Source organism: Alosa sapidissima, chromosome 22 (assembly GCF_018492685.1).
Source record: "Alosa sapidissima isolate fAloSap1 chromosome 22, fAloSap1.pri, whole genome shotgun sequence".
NCBI classification, from domain to species: Eukaryota; Metazoa; Chordata; class Actinopteri; order Clupeiformes; family Clupeidae; genus Alosa; species Alosa sapidissima.
In genome coordinates, this window is record NC_055978.1 from 24,456,277 (window position 1) to 24,482,528 (window position 26,252).

Genomic DNA, 26,252 nt, shown 5'->3' on the forward strand with positions numbered 1-26,252 from the left:
ACTGGAATTTTGCTCGGTCAATATTTCTCTTTTCATTTCTTGACTCATTTCAATATTAATAAACCTTCCACTCCCTGACATTTGTGTGAACATTTATATTGTCACAGCCTGACAAACCTGAAATTTACTTGTTCCTCAATGTGGCCTTTGTTGCTAAGAAAGCGGCCTTGATATTCCATATTTCACTTCAATCTGTTTCTCATGCCCCAAATCTAATTTGCACTTGACACCTGGCATTTGCATACAGTGAGCTTTCCAGTCTCCTTAAATGAGAGAGCTGTACTGGTGTGGGGGTGGTGAGGGGGAGGAGAAGAGGGTAAACAGCCTTCATCTAATCCTTTTAATTATGAGCATGCAAATGGCAAAGGCGGCCATCGCTGCATGATTTGCGGCAATTTTCGGTGAGAAGACAATGTCTATGTGCATGTAAACACGTTCTAATCAAGAAACGCGCTTCCACTAATCATGGCTAGTTAAACGCAGATAGTTTTTCCTTCCTCGCTTAAAATACGACATGAGTAACGCTGCATCCAACTAAACATTTCAAAAAGGCGAACCACCTGATGCCAGGAGCGCACACACACACACACACACACACACACACACACACACACACACACACACACACTCCCTTACTGTAAATCTCAGCATGGAGAAAAGCCAGAAGGAAGTGATGTTACTTCCTCCTAACCATGTTCCTGTCTTATTATGATTTCCAATGCTGATTACAGTCTCACAATAGGCTTCTTTTCAAAGTACAGAAAATATATGAGAATTTGAAAGTTGGCCAGTCCTAAATGGAAGCTCTCTGTATGTATTCCCATACCGTGTCTGTGATGGAAATCCTGCTCTGACAATGGGTCAGTCAGGGTAGGGAATAGGAGTCTGACTAACAATACTGATCAGGTTCATTCACAGAGCTCGCTTATGAACACCAATCCCAGACCATTCACTTCACTTCATTAACAGCACCCTTGCGCTGGGTATGGCTGTTCAAAGAAGGTAATATATCGAAAATGAAAGTTTGATATTCAGAATCTACCGTTAGATTCCTATTTGGCTCAGTGTTTCACTCGTTTTGTAACTCTGTGTGAAGATTTCTGGGCCTGCTCAGTACTCTAGCGCCCAACAGAACGTGTCCACTATCTGATATCTCCGTCAGTCCCTCCAAAAGCGTATCTCTTTCCACACTCTGCAGACTTCATATCGCCTATCCTCCCTCTCCCCCTCATAACTCTAGTAGAGAAGTTGATGAGACTGACGCGTCGTACTTAGCAAATGACATTTGAAAAACCAGGGGGAATAAATACTGGGGGATAAAGACTCGACTCTAATGTTCTCAAATCCATTAGAATCTCATATTCACACATCACGGAAATCGCATTACAGGCCGGCGTAATGTCATTTCTCTGGCTTTGGGAGCATAGCTGTGAGGGTGAGACAGTAACATCAAACATAATGGATTTTTGGCTTCACCTTTTTTTCCCCTAACAGACGGCTTGTGACTGGAAGCTGGGTTATTGTGCTTTGGTAACCATTCTTTTTCGCCCTGTCACTTTGTTTTTGTCTTTCTCTTTTTCTGTTGTCGTAATAAATTTATCCTGCAACAATCTCGCTGTGGGAGAAGAGAGGAGAAACAGAGCAATGAACCAGCTCAAGGCAAAAGCAGCGGGCCTTGCAATCCTGCCGTCTCTGGCGAAACTCCAATTCTCCAGAAAGTTCTCCCGACTCTCACCCTGTCGCCAGGAAAGAAACAGAGAGAAATGGCTCTGTGTGAAACTGGGGGGGGGGGGGGGGGTTTATTCAGTGAGACATTAATAAATCTCGGATTTCGGAGCAAAAACAGAAAGCAATACCACACATGGTGAGGCACGACACCCGAAACCAGCGCTCACCACGTTGCCTCCACCCCTGACAAGAACGGAGGCGCACGGAGGTAACATCTGCTGTTTGCTACGCTGCAAAAAGGCGAAGCACCTGATGCCAGGAGCCCCTCCTTCAGAGGGCCATGGTTTGGGCAATGACATCCACCCCAAGCTTAATCTCAGCTCAATAGCCCTGTCAACTCAGGCTGCTGACACACAGGCGAAGTGTGTGTGTGTGTGCGTGTGTGTTTGGGTGTTTGTGTGTTTGTGTGTGTGTGTGTGTGTGTGTGTGTGTGTGTATGTGTGTGTGTGTGTGTGCTGTATGTGTTTGAAGGTTGGGGGGGGGGGGGTTGGGGATCTATAAAATCATTAGACAAACGTGCTGTGATTGCAAGTCAGAGGTGATGTCGTACCGGCAATTAATGCTTTCGCAAAAGTGCTGTAATTGCCCTCGCTGGCGTCCTCCGCTGCGCATAAATGAGTGCGGCCCACATGACGAGCGGTTCCCCACGCGCCAGGACCCCCGTAGAGGGCGAAAGCACGCTCGCTCGCTTGGGGCTAACGAACGGTGCCAACGCGGGACCGCACTCACGGTCGAGCCTCAACCCACGACTGCCAGCTTGCACTTTCACGAGACCAACCATTACAAGAGCACGCATAAGCCACGGGCCATAAACAAGGGAGTAGGGGGGAAATAAAGAGAAAGAAAAAGAGACAGACAGAGAGAGACAGAGAGAGAGAGAGAGAGAGAGAAAGAAAGAAAGAAAGAAAGAAAGAAAGAAAGAAAGAAAGAAAGAAAGAAAGAAAGAAAGAGAGAGAGAGAGAGAGAGAGAGAGAGAGAGAGAGAGAGAGAGGGAGAGAGATTCTGGAGTGGAGAGCATGCATTTCCTTCCTCCATCATTGTTAATGTCCAGTTAATGCGTTGGAATCCTGGGCACTCCCTCCATCTAACATTATTTACAGCAGTGAGCTCCAAAATGACAGCTGGCCCAAAGGTTTTAATTCAGTTTTAGAGCCTCCATGGTGTGTTAGTGTCTTGTGTGATGAGACAGCACTATGGGAAAAACAATCGAGCTTGAGCACTACACACAGCCTTTTTAAAGTCCAGCTGGTTTGCCTTGGGCCACGTTGTCCAGGATCACTGCCCCCAACTCCCCCCCGCCGACTCTGAACGGATGCAAAAATGAGGTGTATTCAAAATCAATAGTGTTTAACAAAATTGCCAGGGCAATTTGAACAGCATGAGCAATGGCTGCACCGAAAAGAGAATTGTTTCCTCCATTCAACCACGATTTTAATTCCTTTGTTTTTTTCTTGCACTAGACTGTCCCATCTGTCTTTCGTAATCTTTCTCTTCCCTCGTACAGTCTCTGCTCTATCCATCTCTCTCTCTCTCTCTCTCTCTCTCTCCTTCGCAGTCCTCCTTGGGTCAGATCAGATCTGCTCAAGTCTCCATTCACTCATATCATAAAGAGTCTAATGGGCTGTTATTACCTGCGCAGCATGGCCTCCGCTCAGCCGCCATTAGCCCCCCTCGGCCCCGGTGAAAGGGCTCTATCTCCAGCAGGCAAAAGAGATGCACTGCCTGTCCCTCCACCGGCCGACGCCTGGGAGGCTGCACAGCTGATTGTGGAGATGGGAGGATAGGAGCTATGGACGGAGAGGAAGAGATTCGCTACTCCAGGACAGAGAGAAGAGGCGATTTAGCACGCCGTGGATGCATTCATCTGACTGGATTGCTTTGCCGTTTACGGATCAACACAGGCGTATTGTTTCAACAGATGGTATTGTGTATGAATTTAACACACACACACATACAAAGAGTGCGTCCTACGCAATTGTACAAAAGAGGAAGAAATAGAGACGTGGAGAGACAACACACACACACACACACACACACACACACACACACACACACAGCAAAAGAGTGAGGCTGAGAGACACAAGAAATTATCTGCTGACCGCGAACGAATGCAGTCTCCAGTAGAGAAAATATAATTACAGAGAGGGCAGTCTAGCCCAGCACAACAGATGCCGCACTTTCACCTGCTGGATCAATGCAGAGCTTAAGTCTGTGCATAACAACAACAGCCCCTAGCATGACAACCACAGACATCTCCTACTCTCTTTCTCTATCCACATCCCTCACTTCTTCTCCCTCTCTCTCTCTCTCCTGCTCACTCCTTGCATCCCTCTTTACTTCTCCATGAGAACGACCTCGCGACCTGTGCTAGGGAATACGAACACAAGAGAATATCAGACATTAACATTCAAATGTGAGATGACGAGAACCGTAACGAAACCAAGATCTCTTCATTCATATTCATTTCAACGGATCGCAGATACAACCGTGTTGGCACGCGGTGAAAAAAAAAAAAAAAAAAAAACTCATCATAAAACATCTGCTCAGCGTTAGACTTTAACTCCAGAGGGAACAGCTGGAATTGGGACTCTGAAAAATGAATAACTTAAACCCAGGGGAGAAGGATGCACCTGAACCACAAAATCAGCCACTATGTCCACTTCATCTCACAATCACGCAGGAAACATAGCCGGGATTTAATTTGACTCGACTTTGATGATTGCCAATTACTCGGTTTGATTTTTATTTAGCGGCCGATCTCTCTCCTGAACTGGTCAACTTCCCACTTAGCCTGCAATTGGACCGAGGTGAGCGGAGGAGAGTATCTCCGCTGTGACCTTAATTGACTGATGGCATCCCGAAAGATGGATTACCGTACGCAACAGACCAATTAAGCTTCATTAGTAATCTGGCCTCGCCTCGTGCTGAGGAGGATCATATCTTCTCAGAGAGATAGAGCTGCAAGACTCCTCAAGATGTCTCCTTACACTCACTACTATCTTACCATCTCCACAGGACCATGGGAGAGTCTTTAAAATGGCTTCTCGACAGTTTGCCTTTGCCATCATGGAGGAAAGAAGGAAGGATAAGAAGAAGGGAGGGAGTGAGAGAGAAATAAAGAAAGAGAGAGAGAGGGAAAGAGAGAAGGAGGGAGGTAAAGGTGAAGGGATGATGCAGTAATTTAGTCTCAACGACATTCTTTTTCTCTCCCACCAACACAGCCCACCACCCCCCACGCACAGCCCACTGCCCTCCCCGCACAGCCCACTGCCCTCCCCGCGCCCCATCATCACTCCTCAGAAGCCTGACCCCCAGACGGGTTCCAGGATCAATCAATTACATCTCCACTCCAGCAATCAAACAATGTTATTATCAGGAATCAACTCGCCGACCTGGAAAGCCCGGGGAATCAAAGGCTTCTGTGATGTCAGTTGCCGGGGTGCTGTGGCGTGTCGCTAACCGGCAGTGGCAGCCTGCCGCACATGCTGGGAGGTTTGAGACGCTCAGGGAATACACTTCAGGCAGGCAGACACACACAGACACACACACACAGACACACACACACACACACACACACAGACACACACACACAGACACACACACACACACACACACACACACAGTGGACTTGCAGAGAGACGCATGGACAGATACACAAAGAGAAGCATATCCTAAAAGAAAACAAAAAGACCAGTAGTGTCCATGGGAATTTAGAAGCTTATACTGTATATCTATATCTAACATTGACAAGTTGCAGGCTCATTTAAGAAAAGGTCACATTGAGGTATGTGAGCACGGTGCAAAGATGGGAAAAAGAAAACAACAATAAAACAACAATAAAACAACAAAACAACCATCTGTAACCGACGACTAGAGAAAAATATAAACTCTGAGGTAGATTCACCACATCAAAAAAAAAAAAGTTCAGGACTTATTTAAGTAGTAATGTCTCAGAAGCTGTGTTGGGCAAGTCTCGGCAGACAGGATGATGAATGGAGCCAATACCCCGGGTCCTCTTCCCCCAAATGACAGAGAATTTGCCACGACACACCCGGCACCGCTTAGGGGTTGGCCGCTCGCCACAAAGCGCGGATTAGAAACCCTGCGTCCAGGAAAAGCCCAAATCCTCTTCGTCAGGTCCAAAAAGCCGTAAGCTCTCCCGATGGACATCAGAGGAGACGTCGCGCGAGACTTGCTTTGGACAAGAAGGCTGAGGTGACGGCTTTGCCCTGGATCTCTGGACGCCAGCACGACGCGGTGATCAGTGCGGACAGGGGTCCCTCCTGCCTGCCAGTGTTTATGAACTTGCGGCTTTTTGATGGATCACCTACTCGGCCAGACAATCTCTTTTCAGAGTCACTTGCCTTCCAGAGGGTATGCCACTGAGACATCAGATACACAAACGTAACCCCACACGCGCGCACACACACACCTCTCCACTCACTAAGAGCTTGGTATAAATAAAATCAATTCAACAGAGGCACAGAGTGACTGAAAGAAAAAAACAAGAGAATGAGAGATACACACACACACACACACACACACACTCACACACACACACACACACACACGCACACACACACACACACACACACACACACACACACACCCACTAAAAGAGAGAAACAGACAGAGACAAAAGATATAAAAACAATCTGAGACTGACTTAAGTCCATCTTGAACAGCCATTATTTCAGACATTTAGGGTTTCAAAACCTCTACGCCCACTGAAACTATTCGCCTCTTCAAAAACCTCTCCTCAACTCTTCACCCTGCATAAATAGCTCAAGCAAGTGTAAGACTGAGACACCGAGATGCAAGATTAGAAGGAGAAGAGCAAAGGATGAGGCAAGATGCGGTTAAGAGTGAGAGTAACGGAGTGAAATAAATCTCTTTTCAGACATCCATCTTCGCCACATTTATTACACAGCCAGCCAGCCGCGCTTGCGTATCACAGCGCTTAATTCACGTGGCTCCTTTCACAACGCGGCTAGTAGCCGGATCCCCTGTCCTCCCGCAGCCCCATATGAGATGCAGCGGAGCGAGGAGGACATGGGCTGGCCTGATAAGGGCCAAGCTCCAGACATCAGCCGGAGAGGCACGGCTGGGCTCAGTGTCGGCCGGCGGCCCCCTGGTCTCAGTAGTTATTAATGGAGCCCCACTATGGCAGCTCACCAAACTAAATCCCAGCGCTGGGGGGGTCAAAGGTCGGATGGATAGTTATTAGTGCAAAACCTAAGCGGCGAGTCTTGGTCAAGAGCGAGCGGACGGGTATCTGGTGATCATTACTGCGTGTTCTCCAACAACTGGCCATCGGAATATGTTAGCTGGACATGTTTAATGCATCAGGGGTCGGGAGGGGAGGGCGGTCTGGAGAGCCGCGGTGATTAGGATCGGCTGGTGCTGCCGAGCGGAGGGACGCCGCCATTTTGGCTGCGTGAATCTTTCATGCGGCACAGATGAGGATTCATGTGCAATGTGTGCTCTATCTCCGCTTCTCTTTTCTCTCTCTCTCTCTCTCTCTCTCTCTCTCTGCTATGTTCCCTGGCCTGTGATGATGGATGAGCCTGGGCTCTGGAGGTCTCAGGCTCGTCCGGCAGATAGGCAGCAGGGGGGGGGGGGGGGACACTCCAGAGAAGGAGGAGGAGGAGGCAGTGGAGCCATCATTAAAAAAGGGAGAAGAAGAGAGAAGAAAGAGAGGGGGGAAAAAAAGATGATGTTTCTATTTCAAGACGACGGGTCGTGGTCATCCGATCGTTCTGCCTCGGTCTCCCTCATTCCGCATCTGTCTCCTGGCTATTCCTCCTGACTAAGGTGATTTCCTCCATGTCCTCCGGCGGTTGGCCGTTCTTTCCACCTTTTTGGGACACTGCTTAGCAACAGACCTAAACTCTGCAACAGCAATGCACCAGCAACTCCCATTAGTGCCATTTAAAATAATGCCACACACACACACACACACACTCAGTGGACTTGCAGAGGGAAGCATGGACAGATACACAAAGAGATGCATATAGTAAAAGAAACCAAAAAGACCAGTAGTGTCCATGGGAATTTAGAAGCTTATACTGTATATATCTATACAACATTGACAAGTTGCAGCCTCATTTAAGAAAAGGTCACATTGAGGTATGTGAGCATGGTGCAAAGACAAAGACACACACACACACACACACACACACACACACACACACACACACACACACACACACACACACACACACACACACCAGCCAGAGGCGGAGATGGACAGTTCATCCAAAGGACTGCGTTTTCTGCGTGCTCAAGTCCTGAGTGAGCATGTGTGGTGCGGAGACCTGGCTCAGTTCTCTGGCCCGGGTTTCAAAGCGAGGGGCCAGTGGTGCGGGGGACGTCTCACACACAGATGCTAAGCCGCTGCCGGAGCCGCCGCTCGGAAACTTCCGGAGTTCACCTGTGCAGCTGGGCTTCACACATCAGCAAAAAAGCACCAAAAAGCCTGAGGGGGAAGCTCTCGCAAAAACAAATCTCCTTTCTGGGCATCGGAGCTGAAAGGCTCACAGTATTCTGGATTCCACGTGAGCAGGAAGCATAGTTCTATTCGGGGGGTGGTGGTGGGGGTTTACCTGCATGCAGAAATCATGACAAATCCCTTTGCTCCTTCACTTGTGGGCATTCTTTATCAAAGGCAACAGAACCGACCAGAGACCGAAACTTTGCCTGAGTCTGACATGCAGAGTTGGAGACGAAACAATAACAAACAAACAAAAAAAACAAGACATGTTGCAGAAATGATGTGCTGGGCGCTGCATCAGCAACAGGAAGCCAAGGGGAATGTGACTGCGTCGATGAGCAGAGGAAGGTGCGATTAACCTTAAGATAGAAAACGGGGCGTGCAGGGCTCCCTACTGGCACAGAAACGCACAGAGGCATCTAGAAGATACAATCTCTGGCAGACGAGTTTGCGATATTGGATTTTAAAAGTCTGGCGAAAAACACACACACACACACACACACACACACACACACACACACACACACAGAAAAGGGCTTCTGCTGAGCTGGCACTTTAAGGCTGGAGATGCCTGCACTGCACCCAGCTTTTTGGATATTTACTCATGCAGTGTGTACAGTTGAGGACAGAGGGCATCTCGGAAATAAAGAAAGGAAGAACACAAAAAAGATACAGAGAGAGGCAGACACCAAAAGATAGATAGAGAGAGAGGTAGATATGGAGAAGGGTATAGAGAGATGGAGAGGGAGAGGGAGAGAGAGAGAGAGAGAGAGAGAGAGAGAGATAGAGGCAGACATGGAGAAGGGTAGAGAAAGAGAGAGAAGAAAGATGGGGGAGGAGGAGAAAAACAGCTCCTCTGGAGTGGAGATAGTGACAGGTAGCTGCGCCTGGGAGATTCATACGTCTGTGCATGTTGCCGGAGCTAATGTGCAAAACAAACAGCTCGTCGCTTCTCCTCCGACGCCTCCTGACCTTTCCACAGATAAAAAAAAATAATAAAAAAAAAATCCCTTCTTCCTCCTGATCCACACTGCTGCTCTGACTGCTTTCACGGCTATGCTCCATGGCTTTAACAGTAGGAGAGACAGAGGGAGGGAGGGAGGGAGGGGAGGGGAAAGAATGGGGTATTTACAAAAGGCAAATCCTCAGATATGTGAGAGAAAGATGTGGGGGAAAAAGGGAATGCTGAGATGGCTTGAGGCTGACTTCATGGATTGAAAAATTGCAGAACTGCCTGGCTGTAAGTTTTGCTAGAATAATCAATACAGAATTTGCTCCACAATCTTCCTTGGACTTTCCGTAGGCTTCCTTCCGGTACATAGTTGGTGCAGGGAGGAGTACATAATCAGCACGGCACAGAAAGACTGGGTTTAGAATCTGCTGTCTCTACACTGTGCTCTTCCTATGTATTAGGCCCTTTTAGGAGAGGGCTGTGATCTGTAGGGGGGTCATTTTGCGGGTGGATTTTGGAGGCTAGTGGACAACAGTATGTTGACAGGGGAGCAGAATAGAGCACGGCACAGATCGATTCCCCCCCATACATAACACTCTGGAAAAACTGGAGATAGAGAGAGAGATAGAGGTGCGTCAAAATGACAGAGTAAGAGGGGCACTTGTTACATGATGACAAGCCTTGCAGATTACTGTTTCCTTACAAAGGGCTGAATTAGGAAAGGACTGAAGGCTAGGCATATTCTCAGCAGCCCTCTCCAATCACAAAGGGGGATTATTGATGATGGTGGCAGTGTTTAGCCAGCCCCTTTGCCCTTTCAGCAAGCTAAAGTCGCTTTTTCATACCGAGTCCCAAGTGCACCAGAAAAAGCCAGGAGCAAAAACAGCTTCGTTCTGAATGCAAAATTAGGGGGGAAGGTGTTACTCATAACTTCTAATTAATTTAATAGTGGAACATTTATCCCCTGAAATTGAATTTGTAAAACACACCTGATTAAACATCAAGCGAAAAATTATCCTGCCAAATTTCACAGCCACCAGTTATCAGTAAGTGGGCCTTAATAACTTCTCTCCGGTTCTCCTCCATCCTCCCATACCTCCGTACTTTAGTTGCCTGACGTCTCCTCCTCTTCATCTCCTTCCTCTTGCACACTGACTCTTTGTCCAGTGGCTGCCTATGGCTACGTTGCATAAGGTGCAGAGTAAGACAAAACACTTCCCAAGCTCTTTCGTGGCCGGTCAGTCCCCTTCTGTTAGGACTGAAAGGCTGCTCATTGTGACAACAGCTACAGTACAGTGATGACAGGTCAGATGCAGGGATGGACTAGTATAGGGCCCTTTCATCTCTTGTTGCTGTCAGTGTGTGTTAGGTCTCTCATATGACAAAAAGCATACTGAAGTTCAGAGCGGGGAAACAGGAGTCTCCTCTACTGACTCACTCAACACATTGTTATAGTCAAATCACCACACCAATCATTCAAAGGCAACTTTGTATTTGTTTGGCTCGAGTCAGACAAACAGTAACTTCTTACTTCCATGGTACTTTAACATCAGATAATGTCTGATGATAACAAAAAACAACTACAGCTTAATTGCTTCAGAATGACAAATGATTAGGGCATCCAGCCAAAACTGAATATGGTGAAGCTACTCCAAATTAATTGTGTTGTGTGTAGCAATGTCTTATGCTTAAGAGAGAAAAGCTGGACGTTTCTGTTTTTTCACTGTCACCATGCTAAATGAAGCTCAACATGAATACATTACAAGGTCTGATTGATACGCCATTATAAAGTTGAAGCAAGATGAAACTTTCTGAATTCAAACCTTCTTGAAACATCTGCCTGAGAGCGTCGATAAGCCCAACCAAGAACATTTTAAAATCCTTTACTGCTCTTAGGATGGACAGAGCTGCTTTGTGTCTTTTCTTTAGAGTTTTGAGAGGGGGGAGGAAATTAAAGAAAGTTTGATAACTGGTGGTTGAGAGAGATAAGAAGAAGAAATGGAATGGAAAAAAAGACAAATGTTCATATGAATGCCTTAAATCGATTGCCATTACAGTCTTGATTTTACACAAAATTCCTCCAGAATTGCAGTCCCTGGAGTACCGGTAAGTAACGAAGAGGTTCTGAAAGACTTGGAAAGAAGAGGGTGACGAGTTCAGAGATCCCAGAAACTGAGAGCCAAAATATGTTGATGCAGTGTGAACATAATCAATATCAATGTCAATTTACTTAAAGAGCATATTTAAAAACAATGCCAGTTGACCAAAGCACAATAAGTTGAGGTCAGACATGTGCATATTTAACTTTAAAGGCTAAAAAAACTGATGATTTACTCGTAAATACCCAAGAATGGAAGGCAAAACGAATGTGAGTATAAGCGACAAGCCTCATCTCCAAAAACATGACATATGGAGGAGGAATTTCCGTGGTACTCCTCCAGATTGATAATGCAACGGCTCATTAGAAATGCTGTAGCTTGATCACCAGTGTGCCATGTTGTGTATGTTTGAGAAATGGCCCCGCTGTGCTCTCTTGCTCTCACTTGGTGTCTCTGTCTTTCTCCAGGACGCACCCCCATGCAGATGTTGCAGGGACACCTACTGCGGATGGGTCCAGCCCTGTGCGTCTGTAATGAGCCGTGGCTGATATTTACATCGCCTCCCCCAGCCCCCCCCCCCAGACGCCCTGCACCAGGGGGACTGCCACAACACAGAGACCCCACACAGAGATCACCACGGGGGGGGTGGGGGGGTGGTGGATGGATGAGTGGGTGAGACAGAGGGGCGGGGAGGAGAGCATTTGTCACTGCCCCACGCTGTGCCACCCTACCCGCCCTCACTTCTGGCCTCCATCCTCCAGCGCCCGCTGCCTTCCCTGCTGCCGCCCGGCGACGGAGAGGCCAGAAGCCCCCCAGCATCTGCTCCCTCACCGGGGTGCGATGGCAGACACCCGGGCCCTGCCAGCGCTAATCAACAGTGAGCACGGATGCAGGCGAGGAGAGAGGGAGATTACAGGGCTCTGAGAGCTGCGTTCCCCCCCTCCACCATCATCACCACCACCACCCACCACCCTCAACGCCAGCCTTCCACCACCTCCATCCAAATGCCAACCTCGGTCAGGGCAGCAGGGTTTAAATACCACTCAAATGTCAGCGGGAGGCCACACAAGTCAAACTAAATTACCACCTACCTGCTCTGACTCCCCTCACTGCGTTCCAAAGGTGCAGGTGCCAGAGAGAATGTGTGTGCGTGTGTGTGTGTGTGTGTGTGTGCTTGTGCCAGTGTGTGTGTGTTTGTTCAAGTGTGTGCACATGTGTGAGTGTGTGGGTGTATATGGGCCTGCCTCAAGCCAGCCTGGCACATTAAATATTTCAGCAACTCAGTTTGTTTTTTAAACATTTCCCCTCTCGGAGACACCTATACACACTTCCACCAAAACACTGACAGGTCCACAGAGCTCTGCTTTCATGCTGATCGATTGGCTGCTGTTGCTCATACCCAGCTCTTTGCCGCGAAGCTCAAACACCTCCCATAAAATGGCACTATACGCAATGAAAACACACAGAGTCTCCCATAAAGCCCTCATATTGATCCTCAGGGTGAGAACTGATACTCCGAGAAAAGTGTTTTGGTGCCTCACACCAAACGAAACTGTAGACACTTTGGTAGAAGCAAGCCAATACATTACCTTCCTCTATGGACTGATCTTCCTGTGTAAGCAACCCGACAGGGCTATTGATCGGCACCTCAGGAGAGAGTCTCGAATACCCCGGTGTGCTCAGCCCGAGCTGTTCAAATCTTATGCACAACTTTCAATGCTCCAAACAAAGTCCCCAGTTGCACGTCTCAACTTACAAAAAAAAAGGTCTCATTTGTATGAGACATTGTTACAATAGCCATTCTGATTGTTTTGCTTTGCATTTGACTCCTAATTATAATGGTCATGCACACTCAATGTTGTTTCAATGTTTATGATGGAAAAACACAAGCAATGCCAAATGACAAGGGGCCAGGAGGCAAAGCCAACATCCAACAACATCAGCTTCCCTTATGTGATGAGTGCCAACTCTTACCATCACACGTGCAAAGAGTGTGTGCATCACCCAGCTCCAGTTTTAGGACTTCCTTTTATTGTGTCTGAGCATCAAACACACTCACTCTTTGTGACCTCTATCTCAGCGTCACAAGCAAACCTTGGCAGATGACCACAGACCTGTCTGTTTACTCATTGTCCTGTGAAACTGTCCTGTCCATCTTCCATCTCTCTATCTTTTAGCCTTGCTGTGAGAGAGAAATGAAATAGAATGAACTCGGCCCCTGTGGGCACTCTGTTGTGAGAAGCTGACCTGACATCGCTTACAGGAACAAAAAAAAAAAAGGTCAGCCTCGCTCAGCTGACAGCTCTGACATCCTACTAGAAGTATCCCCCACACACACACACACACACACACCAATAACAGTGGGTCCTTTCCTTTATGGCCGTCTCTGTTAGTTTGAGGCTTGTCTATTGTTGTACTTCTTGAGTGGAAGTTCTGGGTTAGTTCAAAATTGACAATGAAGAACTAACAACACAGTGCGGTTAATTAGAGGGGGCTGAGTATTGACTAAGATGGATTGAGGCAAGGGCCCACAGTCTGAAAACCCGCTATTAAGACAAATAATGCCTTGCACCACTGATGGAGCATGCTTATTGATTGAGACAATAAGAAACGCCACCCAGATCGTCATGGCCTCTTGTTGACCATCACAAATAGTTGGCAGGGGGGGGGGGGGGGGGGGGGGGTGTCTGAGAGGGACTGTGGGCGAGGGTGAGCGAGGGCGAGGGTGAGCAAACAATGCCGTTCAGTGACATGACGTGGACAAGCTCAAAGGATTTCAAAAATTTGAACAGTGAATGTGTAATGGATGCTTTGGAGATGCATCGTCCCATAGTGGGTCAAATCGAATTATATCGGGAGATGGGAATCAGATTTCTTGCCTTCAGAGGCTTCCCGAGACCGTACCAGACTCAGCAACCGAAATTCAAACCATCTCTGGATGGACGTGCGGACGAATTACTAACGTGATCTCAGATGCACAAAAGCAAAGAGAGAACAAGTACAAAACGTCACTCTCTCTGTTTATAGAAAACGGACATCTGGACATTCAGGAAATGGAGAGAAATGAATTGGATGATGTGTTTCATCGTTCCCTGAGAGGGACATGAATTGGATTGCTAGGAACATCAGCATTCTCTGAGTCATGTCATTATGTGGGCTTGTTGACCGGCTACATGTCTATAATGCACCGGTAATACAACAAGGCATTAGCGGGGCCGGCCCATGATGGCACGGATTGGAACATTGAAAGCGGAATTGAGCGGGGAGCGGGGCCAGGCGGAGTGCTCCATCTCACTCCATCAGAACGCATCAAACTCAGCGGCCGGGCCATCCGCGGGAGGGGACACTGGCTATTTGTGCATTCTGTGAGAGCGCGCATGTGGACATTTCCTTTCTGTAGGTAAGAATAAATTACAAGAGCAATGTGTGTGTGTGTGTGTGTCTGTATGTCTGTGTGTCTGTATGTGTGTGTGTATGCGTGTGTGTGTGTGTGTGTGTGTGTGTGTGTGTGTGTGTGTGTGTGTGTGTGTGTGTGTGTGTGTGTGTGTGTGTGTATGCATGTGGCTGGTAGAGGGGACCCAGGGGAGGGGTGGGGGTGTGTTGGAGGGGTGTCCTACCGCAGCAGAGGCTGGAATATGAGGGTGATGTTTCTGGCCCCAGGTTTGCACAGGAATTTGGTCTCGCCGCCTTCGATCAGGTTGTCATCAGCGCCACCTGACAGGAAAGAGAAACAACAATCATGAGCACAGGGAGATTTAAATAGGCTGTTGTAGTGAGCTCAGCCATTTATGGTTCGTCAACCAGCTGGGCGGACAAAACTCATTCCACAATTCAGCTCATCAGTTTCCTTCCGAGATCACACATACAAAACAAATGAGAAAACCACACTCACATGTGTCATATGCAGACGTGAAGCTGAAGGGAGAACACACACATCATCATAACACTGCTTGAACTCGCACATCAAAACAGCTCCCGTTACAAATTGAATGTGCGTAACATTTCAAGCTCTTCTTCAGACTGCGTACTACAGTAATACACACACATACACAGCCTATAAATACAGACTCGGCACACACAGACCAAGTCGATGCTGATCACATCAGAATTCGCCCATCCTTGTCTGATAAAGCTGTGCCACGCTTCAGCACACACCACTGGGTATAGCAGCCTCACCCACCTGCCTCCCCCTCCACCCCCTCTCCCCTCTCCCTGCCACCTCCCAGCAAGCAACAGGTTAGTGAGGAAATGGGACTGTGCCACTGGAGAGGCCTCCACACCATGCGTCTGCCCTTATTAAGTCTGCTGACCCCGACGGAACCGGTGTAATTGACAAGAGAGCGAGCGGTGCGTGGCGGTCGATCGAAAAAGAACAAAAAAAAAAAAAAAAAAAAAATGACAGCAGCTCGCCGACCACCTCCGCACGCCCTGTCGCCTCCGTCAACAAAGATGCCCGCGAGAGCGTGGGCGGAGGAGTCGCCTCCACCCTTGGTGCTGTGCCGACTGCCAACGTGGGCTGTTACGGCCGCAGAGTGGTGCGAACCGCTGGAGAGATTTGGGCGATTTTTAGATCGCCACTTCCAAGATGCCAGCCACAACAGGCAAACGTCTATGAAGAAGAAGGCAACACATGCAAGGACGTGACAAAGAGAGCTAACACAGCCAAAGAAAGACAGAGGAACAGCAAAGTGAGAGAGGAAAGGCAGATGAGAAGAGAGAAACTGCAGAGAGGACATGAGAAGGGGCAGCCGTGTCCTACTGGTTAGGGCTTCGGGCTTGTAACCAGAGGGTTGCCGGTTCGATCCCCGACCAGTACGAACAGCTGAAGTGCCCTTGAACAAGGCACTCAACCCCTCACTGCTCCCCGAGCGCCGCTGTAGCCAGGCAGCTCACTGCTCTGGGTTAGAGTGTGCTTTACCTCACTGTGTGTTCACTGCGTGCTCTGTGTGTTCACTAATTCACGGATGGGATAAATGCCAAGAAACCTGATTTACATTTACAGAAACAGAATGAAGCAAATAGTAAAAGACTCCGGTAAGACTCAACAAAAAACACAGTGTTGCATTTCCCTTCAACTTCAATTCAGTTGTGGTGAGGTGTATGGTTGTTAGTAGGGAGAGTGGGTGAGAGACAGGGAGAGAGAAAAGACTATATCTACGCTGGAGGGAGTAAGTCATTATGTACATGATGTGTGTTTAAAATAGAGCATATGCAAGAATCTAGCTGCAGTTGTGTGTGTGTGTGTGTGTGTGTGTGTGTGTGTGTGTGTGAGCGGGTGGGTGCCACATGTTTGTGTGTGCGTGTCGTCGCTGACAGCTCAGTAATTACAGCAGGTGTCCTTGCGGGGCCTGGGCGACATCAAGCTCATCACGCTGTCAGTGCACATCGGGAGGACAAGAGCTCACGTTGCGCCGCCTCACCGCTAATCCACCACGACTGCCCATGATCTGAGCGGAGGGAGTTGGGGAAACCGCCTGCATTCAGATGCCCGCCGCATCGCACCCCCCCCCCCCCTCCCTCCCTCTTTCTTTCTTTCTTTCTTTCTTTCTTTCTCTTCGCTTCTCTCTCCAGCTCTCCTTCCTTCTCGCCAGCCTCAAAGGATGCCTCCAGGACGCCTTTTGTGGGACAACAGAGCTCTTTTTCAACAAGAGCCTTCGTCTTTATTTTTATGTATGTTTTTTTAAAAAAGAGTGAAAGAGAGCATGAGCTTTTATAGTTGCTCTCTGTATGAGGGGGAAAAAATACTCGAAGGCCTACATTTTCCCACTTGTTTTTTTTTTTCTTTCGCGTGAAATTCATTTCTGTGGAAACCCTGCGCTTGTTGCTAAGTGGAGACGGAACCCACGTCCAATTTTCTCGCCTCTTCCTCCTCCTCCTCCTCACCTTCTCCTCCTCCTCCTCCTCTCCCACTTGCTCCATCCGTTCTCCGCTGCCAATTCAATTAAGAGTCAATTACGAGCACCAAACAAAGCTGCTCCCACACGCTCTCCCACGGCATCGAGAGAACAACAGGCAGATGGGGTGAAACAGAGAAAAGAGAAAAGAGAAGAGAGAACAGGAGAGAGAGAGAGAATGGAGGAGGAAGCGGGTGGCTTTGTGTGCATCGCATCCATTTGCAACCACAGACAAAGAAGGGCACGGAAGTCATCAGGTAACTAAGAAGGATTAGAGATGTACTGATTACATGATTCAATCCCCCCACCACATTTTCATTTACTTCTGACAGAAGAGTCGAACAGACCCCCCCCCCCCCGTCTCCAAAGCCTCTCATCTAGTGCCAAGTTAGCATGACATGCATTAATATTCTAATTTAGCTTGTTAATATTAATGACTGTTATATGATCTCTGCAGCTTGGTGACAGTAAGAGGTCTGGCCCCTCTGTCATCATTGGATCACAAAAGTGTAAAGAAATTGGAGTACGCAGAAGTGGAGAAGGTTCAAGAAGGGCCTTGTGGGTTAATGCTGTGTGCCTAGACTACAAGTATGTGCATCCATAGCGTTTTTCAAAATGCAACGCCGTATGCAAGAGCTGGGCTGCTCTGGCGTGCACCTGTTTGTAGATGTGTGTTATTGCTTCCAGTGAGTGCGTCTGAGCTGCTGTGTGGAACAGGCAGTCAGGTGGCCCTGCGCTCCCCTGTGGTAGGAGCTGATCCCGGGATTAAAGCAGACTAAGGGGAAAGGGTGTGTGTCTGGGCCCTGGAACAGGCTGCAGGGGCTGGGGTGGGGGGTCCCCATGGGCCCCTGGCAGGTCCTGGAGGCCCAGGCGGCCCCACACCTCCTCCAGCCAGCCGCCCATGTAATCAAGCCAGCCAGTGACTTAGTGAAATTGCATTAGCCACAGGCTCCTGGCTTTGATTAGAAATGGGGTTTGATCTGCGCTGGATTCACGCTCCCGTCTCCGTCTCTGGGCCAAAGGGGGCGGGGCGGGAGGGCGGGAGGGCGGCATAAAAGTGGCGATATCGGACGTGCAATGCCTTCTAGAACACCGCGACAGATCTCTGTGGACCTGTGTGCGTGTGAGTGAGTGTGTGTAGGTATAGGGCTGTGTGTGTGTGTGTTTGTGTGCGTTTTCATGACAGTATATGTGTGTGTGTGTTTTCGTGTGTGTGTGTGTGTTTTCGTGTGTGTGTGTATGTATGTGTGTATATGTGTGTGTGTGTGTGTGTGTGTGTGTGTGTGTGTGTGTGTGTGTATGTATGTATGTATGTGTGTGTGTGTGTGTGTGTGTGTGTGTGTGTGTTAGAAGGTTTACAGGGACCGAGTACAGAGGGTGCAGTACAAACAGAGCAAGCCCACTCATAATCCCTCATTTACAATGAGTGTCAGGGTTAGTGGCACTCTGTCAGCGTAATCTGAAATGTCAACTTTCGGCCAGATCAAAGCTCCTTCCGTAATGGCTTTATTTCTGCACCTGTCCCTGTGGCGAGGGACGAGGCCTTCAATGTCCAGCATGTCACTGCTGAGGGGGACCTTCTTTGACATTCTGGTCACAAGCATCCACAGACATGTAATTAGTGCTTCCTCACAGGCATGTATGTAGAAATATACGGGAAAAGACCAAACATGAGGTCTTTAGGGTATATGAAAAAACACCAAACCTAAAGGTGCTTAATCTGATTACTAATGCATATTTGCCACATCTTACATTTGAACCTGCTTTAATATACCCTGGAAAAAAACGAATTGCTTTGGTTTACAGTACATTTCTATATGAAGACATAGGTGAAATGGAGGATTAGATATACTCTGTTTTCTCACTTAGTTCATTTATTTTTTTCTAACACTGGAACACAAACGGTAGCACTGATGAAGAGTGAAGGTGAATAAGCAAACACTCATAACGGCACCTGAGCTGTCATGACCAAACCAGCGGCTGTAATAAGATCAGGCCAATTCAATAATTCATGAACTCCTCTGGCTGGCTGCCTGGCCACCCCTGCGTCTAAAACAACCCCCCCACCACACACACACACACACACACACACACACACACATACCATGTCCTCGCGTCTGATTGGCTCCTAATGAGCTGCTTCTATTATTAAAATTAATTTGAAGGGACAATCTTCCACTCGCCCCATGTGCCAGACAGGAGAGGCCGTCGGGGGACCTGGGTGCCGCTGCCACTCGCCTATGATACCCGATAAATAAATATGGAAATGTGGAAATTGAATGAGATTAATTATTGAATGTGTCAGTGCCCATGGGTTTCGGTGACCCGAACGTGCGTGTTCTCGCTCTCACACACACACACACACACAAATGCAGACACACGCGCGCACACACACCAACACAGAGATACTGCCAGGCACGCACAGATGTGTGAGCAAAAGGCGACGCACCTCTGGGTGATACAAATTTCATCAAAATGCACTGGTGACAGGTTAACCAGCTGTGCACGTTCTTTAACCCTGGTCATCTGTCAGGTCTTGTTCAGAAAACAAATCAAATTTGTCAACAATATGTACAAAGTTTCTTTGTGTGTAATTCTGTGCAAAGTGAAAGAGGCCATTAGAGACACATGAGCCAGTTACTGCATTTAGTTAAGAGGCTGTTTGCATCAGAATGAGAGAATGAAAGGTGTGTGTCTGAGCGAATATGAGAATGTGTCTGTGTGTCTGTGTGTCTGTGTGTCTGTGTGTGTGTGTGTGTGTGTCTGTGTGTGTGTGTGTGTGTGTGTGTCTGTGTGTGTGTGTGTGTGTGTGTGTGTGTGTGTCTGTGTGTGTGTGTGTGTGGCCTGATTAGCAGCTTGTCATGCTCTTCATCTGATCTCCTGTGGTTTAACTCCATTGCTGCAGGAAAATAAAACAAAGCCCTCCACCTCCAATCAAGCCCTCTCCATCACTCCCTTCTCTCCCTCACATCACACAGGTGGAGTGCCCCACCAGGGGAGGAGAATGGGGGGTGGGGGGGCCGTGGGCTGACCTCTCTTGATTGGCTACCGCTTGCTGCATCCTCAAGTCCTCTTTGATCCATGTTGTGGGTCTGCATGCATGTGTGTGTTTGTGTGTATGTGTGTGTGTGTGCGCGCAACATTGTTGGAATGCATCCTGTGTTTGTGGTAATATGATATGTTCTTGCGTGGTTTATGAGAATTCCTGTCTTAAACACTGTATCTGTATTTTACAGAGGTACCTCTGAAGTCCAGAGTGAGTGGACTTGCTTTGTGCATGACTGTTAGGGAGAGTTACGTCAGTCATGGAGAGTGACAGAGGTAGAGAGTGTGTTGGTGGATGTGTGTGTGTGAGTGAGTGAGTGAGTGTGTGTGTGTGTGTGTGTGTGAGAGTGTGTGAGTGTGAGTGTGAGTGTGTGTGTGTGTGTGTGTGTGTGTGTGTGTGTGTGTGCATATGTGCATGTGTGTGTCCTTCACCCCTCCTTTCTTCCAATCACCCTGGGGCTGAGATTAAAGGTAAACACGCAGCTGACAGCCTCCGTGATGACAGCCCCTCGCTGATTAAAATTAGCCCTAGTAGGGAAACAGTCACACAGGTCCCCACTCTCTCTCGATCTCTCTCTTTTCCTCCTTTCACTCTCCTAGTTGGTGATTAGAAGCCAAAGCTGTGTCAGCCTTCAACTGACAACAACACCTCCCACCCCCTTCCCTCCTTGACAGACACAGACAGACACACAAAAACACCTCTATCTGAATTTACCCAGCAGCAAACACAGATAGGACTTTCTGAAGCAGTAGGAACAGCTTCCCACACACACACACACACACACACACACACTTCTTCTGACAGTACACACAACGTGCTCAAACACACACTGAATCACATTTTTGGGGTAGGTAGAGGATATATATATATATATATATATATATATATATATATATATATATATATATATATATATATATATATATATATATATATATATATATATATATATATATATATATATATATATATATATATATATATATATATATATATATATATATATATATATATATATATATATAAAAAAAAACACACTCTTGTTCCTCTCTCCTGTCTGCCCATAAAGAAAGACTAGAAAACTTCAACCGCCAATCCAACACCATTTCCGTTCCTCTCCAATCACGGATGCTATTAGGAGCCCCGGCACTGTTGTATCCCAGTAGCCTGCAGCCTATCCATCAGCGTGGAAAGCAGGCTGGGAGGCCGGGCTCTCGCCCGCACGAGCCACCGGGGCACCGGGATGCTATTACCTCCCTCGCGGCGCGGCGGCACAGAAATAACAAGCCAATCTCATTTCAACACTCAGCTAATTCAATCATCTCCCACTGATGAGATCTACCACAGGATTTCACCACCAGCGCAAAACAGTACAGGGAGGAGAGCAAGAGAGAGAGAGAGAGAGAGAGAGAGAGAGAGAGAGAGAGAGAGAGAGAGAGAGAGAGAGAGAGGGAGATAGAGAGAGGAAGGGAGAGATGGAGAGTAAAGAGAGAGTGATAGAGAGAGAGAGATGGAGAGAATGGGAGAGAGAAGAGAGAATCCAAACCATAATGTTATTTTAGCAATCATCAACATCTCAACAGAAGTCATGTGTGAGCAAACTGAACCTGGAGCACATCTGTATACACACAGCAACTGCTGTCATTAGCGTGTGTTGTGTTTCTGTTTCCCTGGCAAACAGCGATGGAAGTAGATGATGGTGTGAGTGTCTATGTATGTGTGTGTGTGTGTGTGTGTGTGTGTGTGTGTGTGCACATGTGCTCACATTCCTTCCTCCTGTCGGCACCTGGCAGAACAGGAACGCCATCCCACTCCCCGTTTTTCCCTAATAACCTGCCAGGTTCCCATCCCATTGCTCACGTCACCGGTGTCATGTTGTGGCAACATTCCGGTAGTGGAAGGACAGCATCCAAGACAACAGAGGCAGAATCAGACACAACAGATGCTTGTCACTTGGAAAGTATGCTGTGGTGTGTTGAGGGAGTCTGTGAACAGACATGAGTGCTTGGCGTAAGCCATGCCATCAAACATGGCAACTATGCAACAACATTGGCTATACCTGACAAATGCGAAGAGAATCACGACAAATGACGGTTCTCAACACTATGCTGTTGAACATTCCAGGGACAATCAAACTAGCTGCTTGTCTTAACTCTCTCTCTCTGTGTGTCTGTGTCTGTCTGTAACACTGATGGGGGTTGTGGGCTCCTACATGGCCACACCTGGTGGAAGTTAACAGGTAATGCTATGACTATTATGAAGCAGGTAAAAAAAAAAAGTTAAATAATTAGGGTGGTTTGATGTTGTGTTCTAAGTGCATGTCTAGTGTGGTCCACCAGAATGGAACTCTTGAACCCACTCTTTGCAATTGATTTCGGTCCAATTCCCACTGGCTCACTGTTGTCCTTTGGAAAATTAATTAATCAGTAAATAAATTAAGAAATGAAACAGGCACACTGCAAAATAACCAAAGCCACAGCCTGTGGCCAAGACTGATTAAAGTGATTAAAGGCAACTGAATGGATCTATTAAAACACCAATCTCCAGAGCGGGTGTCCGCGCAGACAAACAAACAAACACACACACACACACACAAACAGGCCATGGTTGACTAGACAAAGGCACTGAGCGGCGGCAGGCAAAAATTCCACTAAGACAGGGGAAGGTGGTGCTCAACCCAATAGCTCAGGCTGCCCCTACACTGCACAACGCTATTCATCTGTAAAATCAAGGTTCATGTTCAAGCTGGGCACTGTAACGTACCTTGAGACACATTCTTATTGTATGTTATGTAGCAAACTGATCTGAATTGAATTGAATTATGCATAGGTGCAGGTCACAAGGACAGTGGGGACTGTGTAGGCACAATGAGGCAGTAGAGAGCTGTGCTATAGTGACACATCTTCCCTGAGTGTTCATGTCTCCTCTCCTCTCCTCCGTGTGGAAGAGGCGGGAGAGGCGGCTGGGCTGAGGCGTGTGCCTGTGCAGACGGTGGGGACTCGCGTGATCAATTACTCGCCTCTCACCAGCCAGCTCGTGAGGAAGATCAGACCCTCCATCCCCGTACAGATTTGTGCTGATAAGTCGTGCGCGCGCACACGCGCACACACACACACACACGCACACGGTATGCCGTAGTACAAGTGCCGTATGTGAGCATTCACTTGCCCACTCACACAGATCACACACACATGCACACGCACACACACACACACACACACACACACACACACACACACACACACACACACACTGTGCGGTTTGGGACGGAGGCTTCCGGGATGTCATGCGGAGTCTGGATCATCACTTCATCATCACTTCATCCCTGTGTGCCTGTCTGCTCCATCAGGACCCGTTTAGTAGAGATGCCATTAGCTCTTCAGCCTGACCTCAGCTGCCAAAAAATCAAGGATACAAAGACACACTTCCCCTCCAAATCTTCTCCTAGTCATAGTTTTGTAAAAATACTGACATACGCATGCTTTATGAAGCAGTGTGATGAGAGGGGAAAAGATTGTTTCACACACGGCACATGGCACATATACAAGAGAGATCCATAAAAACATACAAACACACACTCACTGCGTGTGCGTGTGTGTGTGAGAGAGAGAGAGAGAAAGGAAAAAACGAGAGTGACAGACAGACAGATTTTTTTTCAACCAATCAGTAACTATTGTTACATCAACCTCCTCTCAAACATCTTTGCTGGCGGATGCATGAACATGCTGGTGTTGTGTGTGTGTGTGTGTGTGTGTGTGTGTGTGTCTCCGAGACACCATTCAAGGCCAGTCAATTGTTACCCCCCACCCCACCCCCCCCCACACACACACACTTGCCCCCGTTTTTTTTTTCTCCGCATCTGCCAAATACCCAGCTGATTTGTGTTCAAATTACCCACAGGTGCTCCTTGTCTCACAATCACGGGGTCTAAATGGAGCCCTGTCCTTGCTGGCCAATCACATTTGGGCTCAAGCATTGCTGCCCCAGCCCTGGTCCTCTCAGCACGCCTGGCGCTGATTGCTGCCCATCTCACTAGTCCGTCTACCAGCCTCCGCCCGCACGACCCTCATTGTAGCACGACAGACAAGCAGGGGTGGAGTAGATCCTACTAGCCCATCCACTCTTTGCAAAGGTTTAGGAGAAAAAGATAGGAGGGGATAAGATGTCAAAAGGATGAAGCTCTGAGGCATTATACCAAAGACACCAATCAACCTTTTGTAATAGTTGAGGAGGAAAAAGGCAGTAATAGATCTATACTGATACAAAGAGACAGGAGCTCTCTGATGGGGTCCAAGGCCAAACAACATATCCACGAGTCCCCAGCACTCGTCCTGTTTAATTGTCACATCATTATTCCCTGGCCTGCGGCTCAATTTGATATCAGCTTTCAGATACGGAGGTGATAAATCATAATACCTGAAGTATTGATCCTTTTTACAAGAAATTGCCTCGTTATTATTGACTGTGGAAGAGGCCAGGCCAGGCCAGCATTTCCAGCATAAAATGTATGAGTGGGTCCAACACTTGGAGACACTCGGAGCACACTTTAAGAGACGGGTGTTTTTGAAGTTGTCACTTGTCGTGACGTGATGGAGCAGGCCAGGCCTCATGGGAGCGGAGAGCGACTGCTGAAACCATGGATACTAGATGGCACCAAGGCCTGGGCTTCCATTACGGAGACGTCCAGGCGGCCCACTGTGATAACAGAGACTGGCCTGTGCAGATGAGGATGTGGAGAATTCAAACACCCCACTTACACACACACACACACACACACACACACACACACACAGACACACACACACAGCCACAGACACAGACAGCCACACAAACGCTACCTCACACACATATACACCTACAGCCACACACAAACACATGTACACACACAACACCACACACACACACACACACACACACACACACACACACACCTCCTCTCCCACCGTGAGACATTTTTCCATTTGCACCTCTCCCTCCCTATTGTGCTGCACAAATCAGGCTGACAGAAAACAGCACTCACGCTCCCTTGGACCAGTCGGTCACTGAGCGCCAGAGCACTCTCCACTCTACAGGGAGCTACACCATTATGCATAAACAAGATTGCTAATACAAGATTGCCATTCTCTCGTCGCAGGCGCCAGGCTTTAAAGGAAAACTCTATTTGGGCTTGTTTTACTGGTGTGAGGGAGGAGAATGTAGCCTTTGTAATAATAATCCCCAAAGCCAATTCAAATGTTAAAAGCTATTCTGTGTGTGTGTGTGTGTGTGTGTGAGTGTGTGAGTGTGTGTGAGAGAGAGAGAGAGAGAGAGAGAAAGAAAGAGAGAGAGAGAGAGAGAGAGAGAGAGAGAGAGAGAGAGAGAGAGAGAGAGAGAGAGAGAGAGAGAGAGAGAGAGAGAGAGAGAGAGAGAGAGAGAGAGAGAGAGAGAGAGAGTGTGTGTGTGTGTGTGTGTGTGTGTGTGTGTGTTTGTGTGTCCTAGCCTTCTGGGACATTGACCTGATCGAAAACATGTTAGTTGATAACCTCACAAGGCTAGTGCTTTTTTAAGCTTGGCTCCTACAGACTAATTTACACCTATTCCCTAAGAACCATGACAAATCATGAAAACACCGGCCACACAGACGTGCTTCTGTCGGGGTGATGACTTACAGGGCCAAGTGGGGTGAGCGCTACACATGAAACTGGCAGTGGAAATAACTAAAATAACAAACCCTCTCTGCATTTCTTTTTTCTACCATCCATATACATTTGTGAGGGAGATGGAAGAAATCAAATGTAATGGAACCATTCAAGGCAGAGCACAAATTTTTTCTGTGGTGGCCCTTGGTGCATTGTGCAGGGCTACACCTGGGGGAATGTCCAAGATGACATTTTCTCACCTCAATGTCGTGTTCCCATCTTATATTGATTGTCACTTGACTGTTGGCGTACAGAATCCTCTCTTTTTTCATAGACGGAAGGCAAGAAGATTACTAAGGGGACCTCTGTTGAACAGTAGCCATGTATATGGACCTCTGTTAAACAGTAGGCATGTATTTGGA

At 47.8% G+C, this 26,252-nt stretch overlaps 1 protein-coding gene across 1 annotated transcript in view; it reads right to left on the reverse strand.

Moving 5' to 3' along the window:
* exoc4 (exocyst complex component 4) overlaps positions 1–26,252 on the reverse strand; it is a 119,554-nt gene that overhangs the window by 58,519 nt on the left and 34,783 nt on the right. Inside the window, exon 10 of the mRNA XM_042079565.1 lies at positions 14,890–14,986. Within this exon, the coding sequence (XP_041935499.1) occupies positions 14,890–14,986 (97 nt within the window). The remainder of the gene's footprint in view (positions 1–14,889; positions 14,987–26,252) is intronic.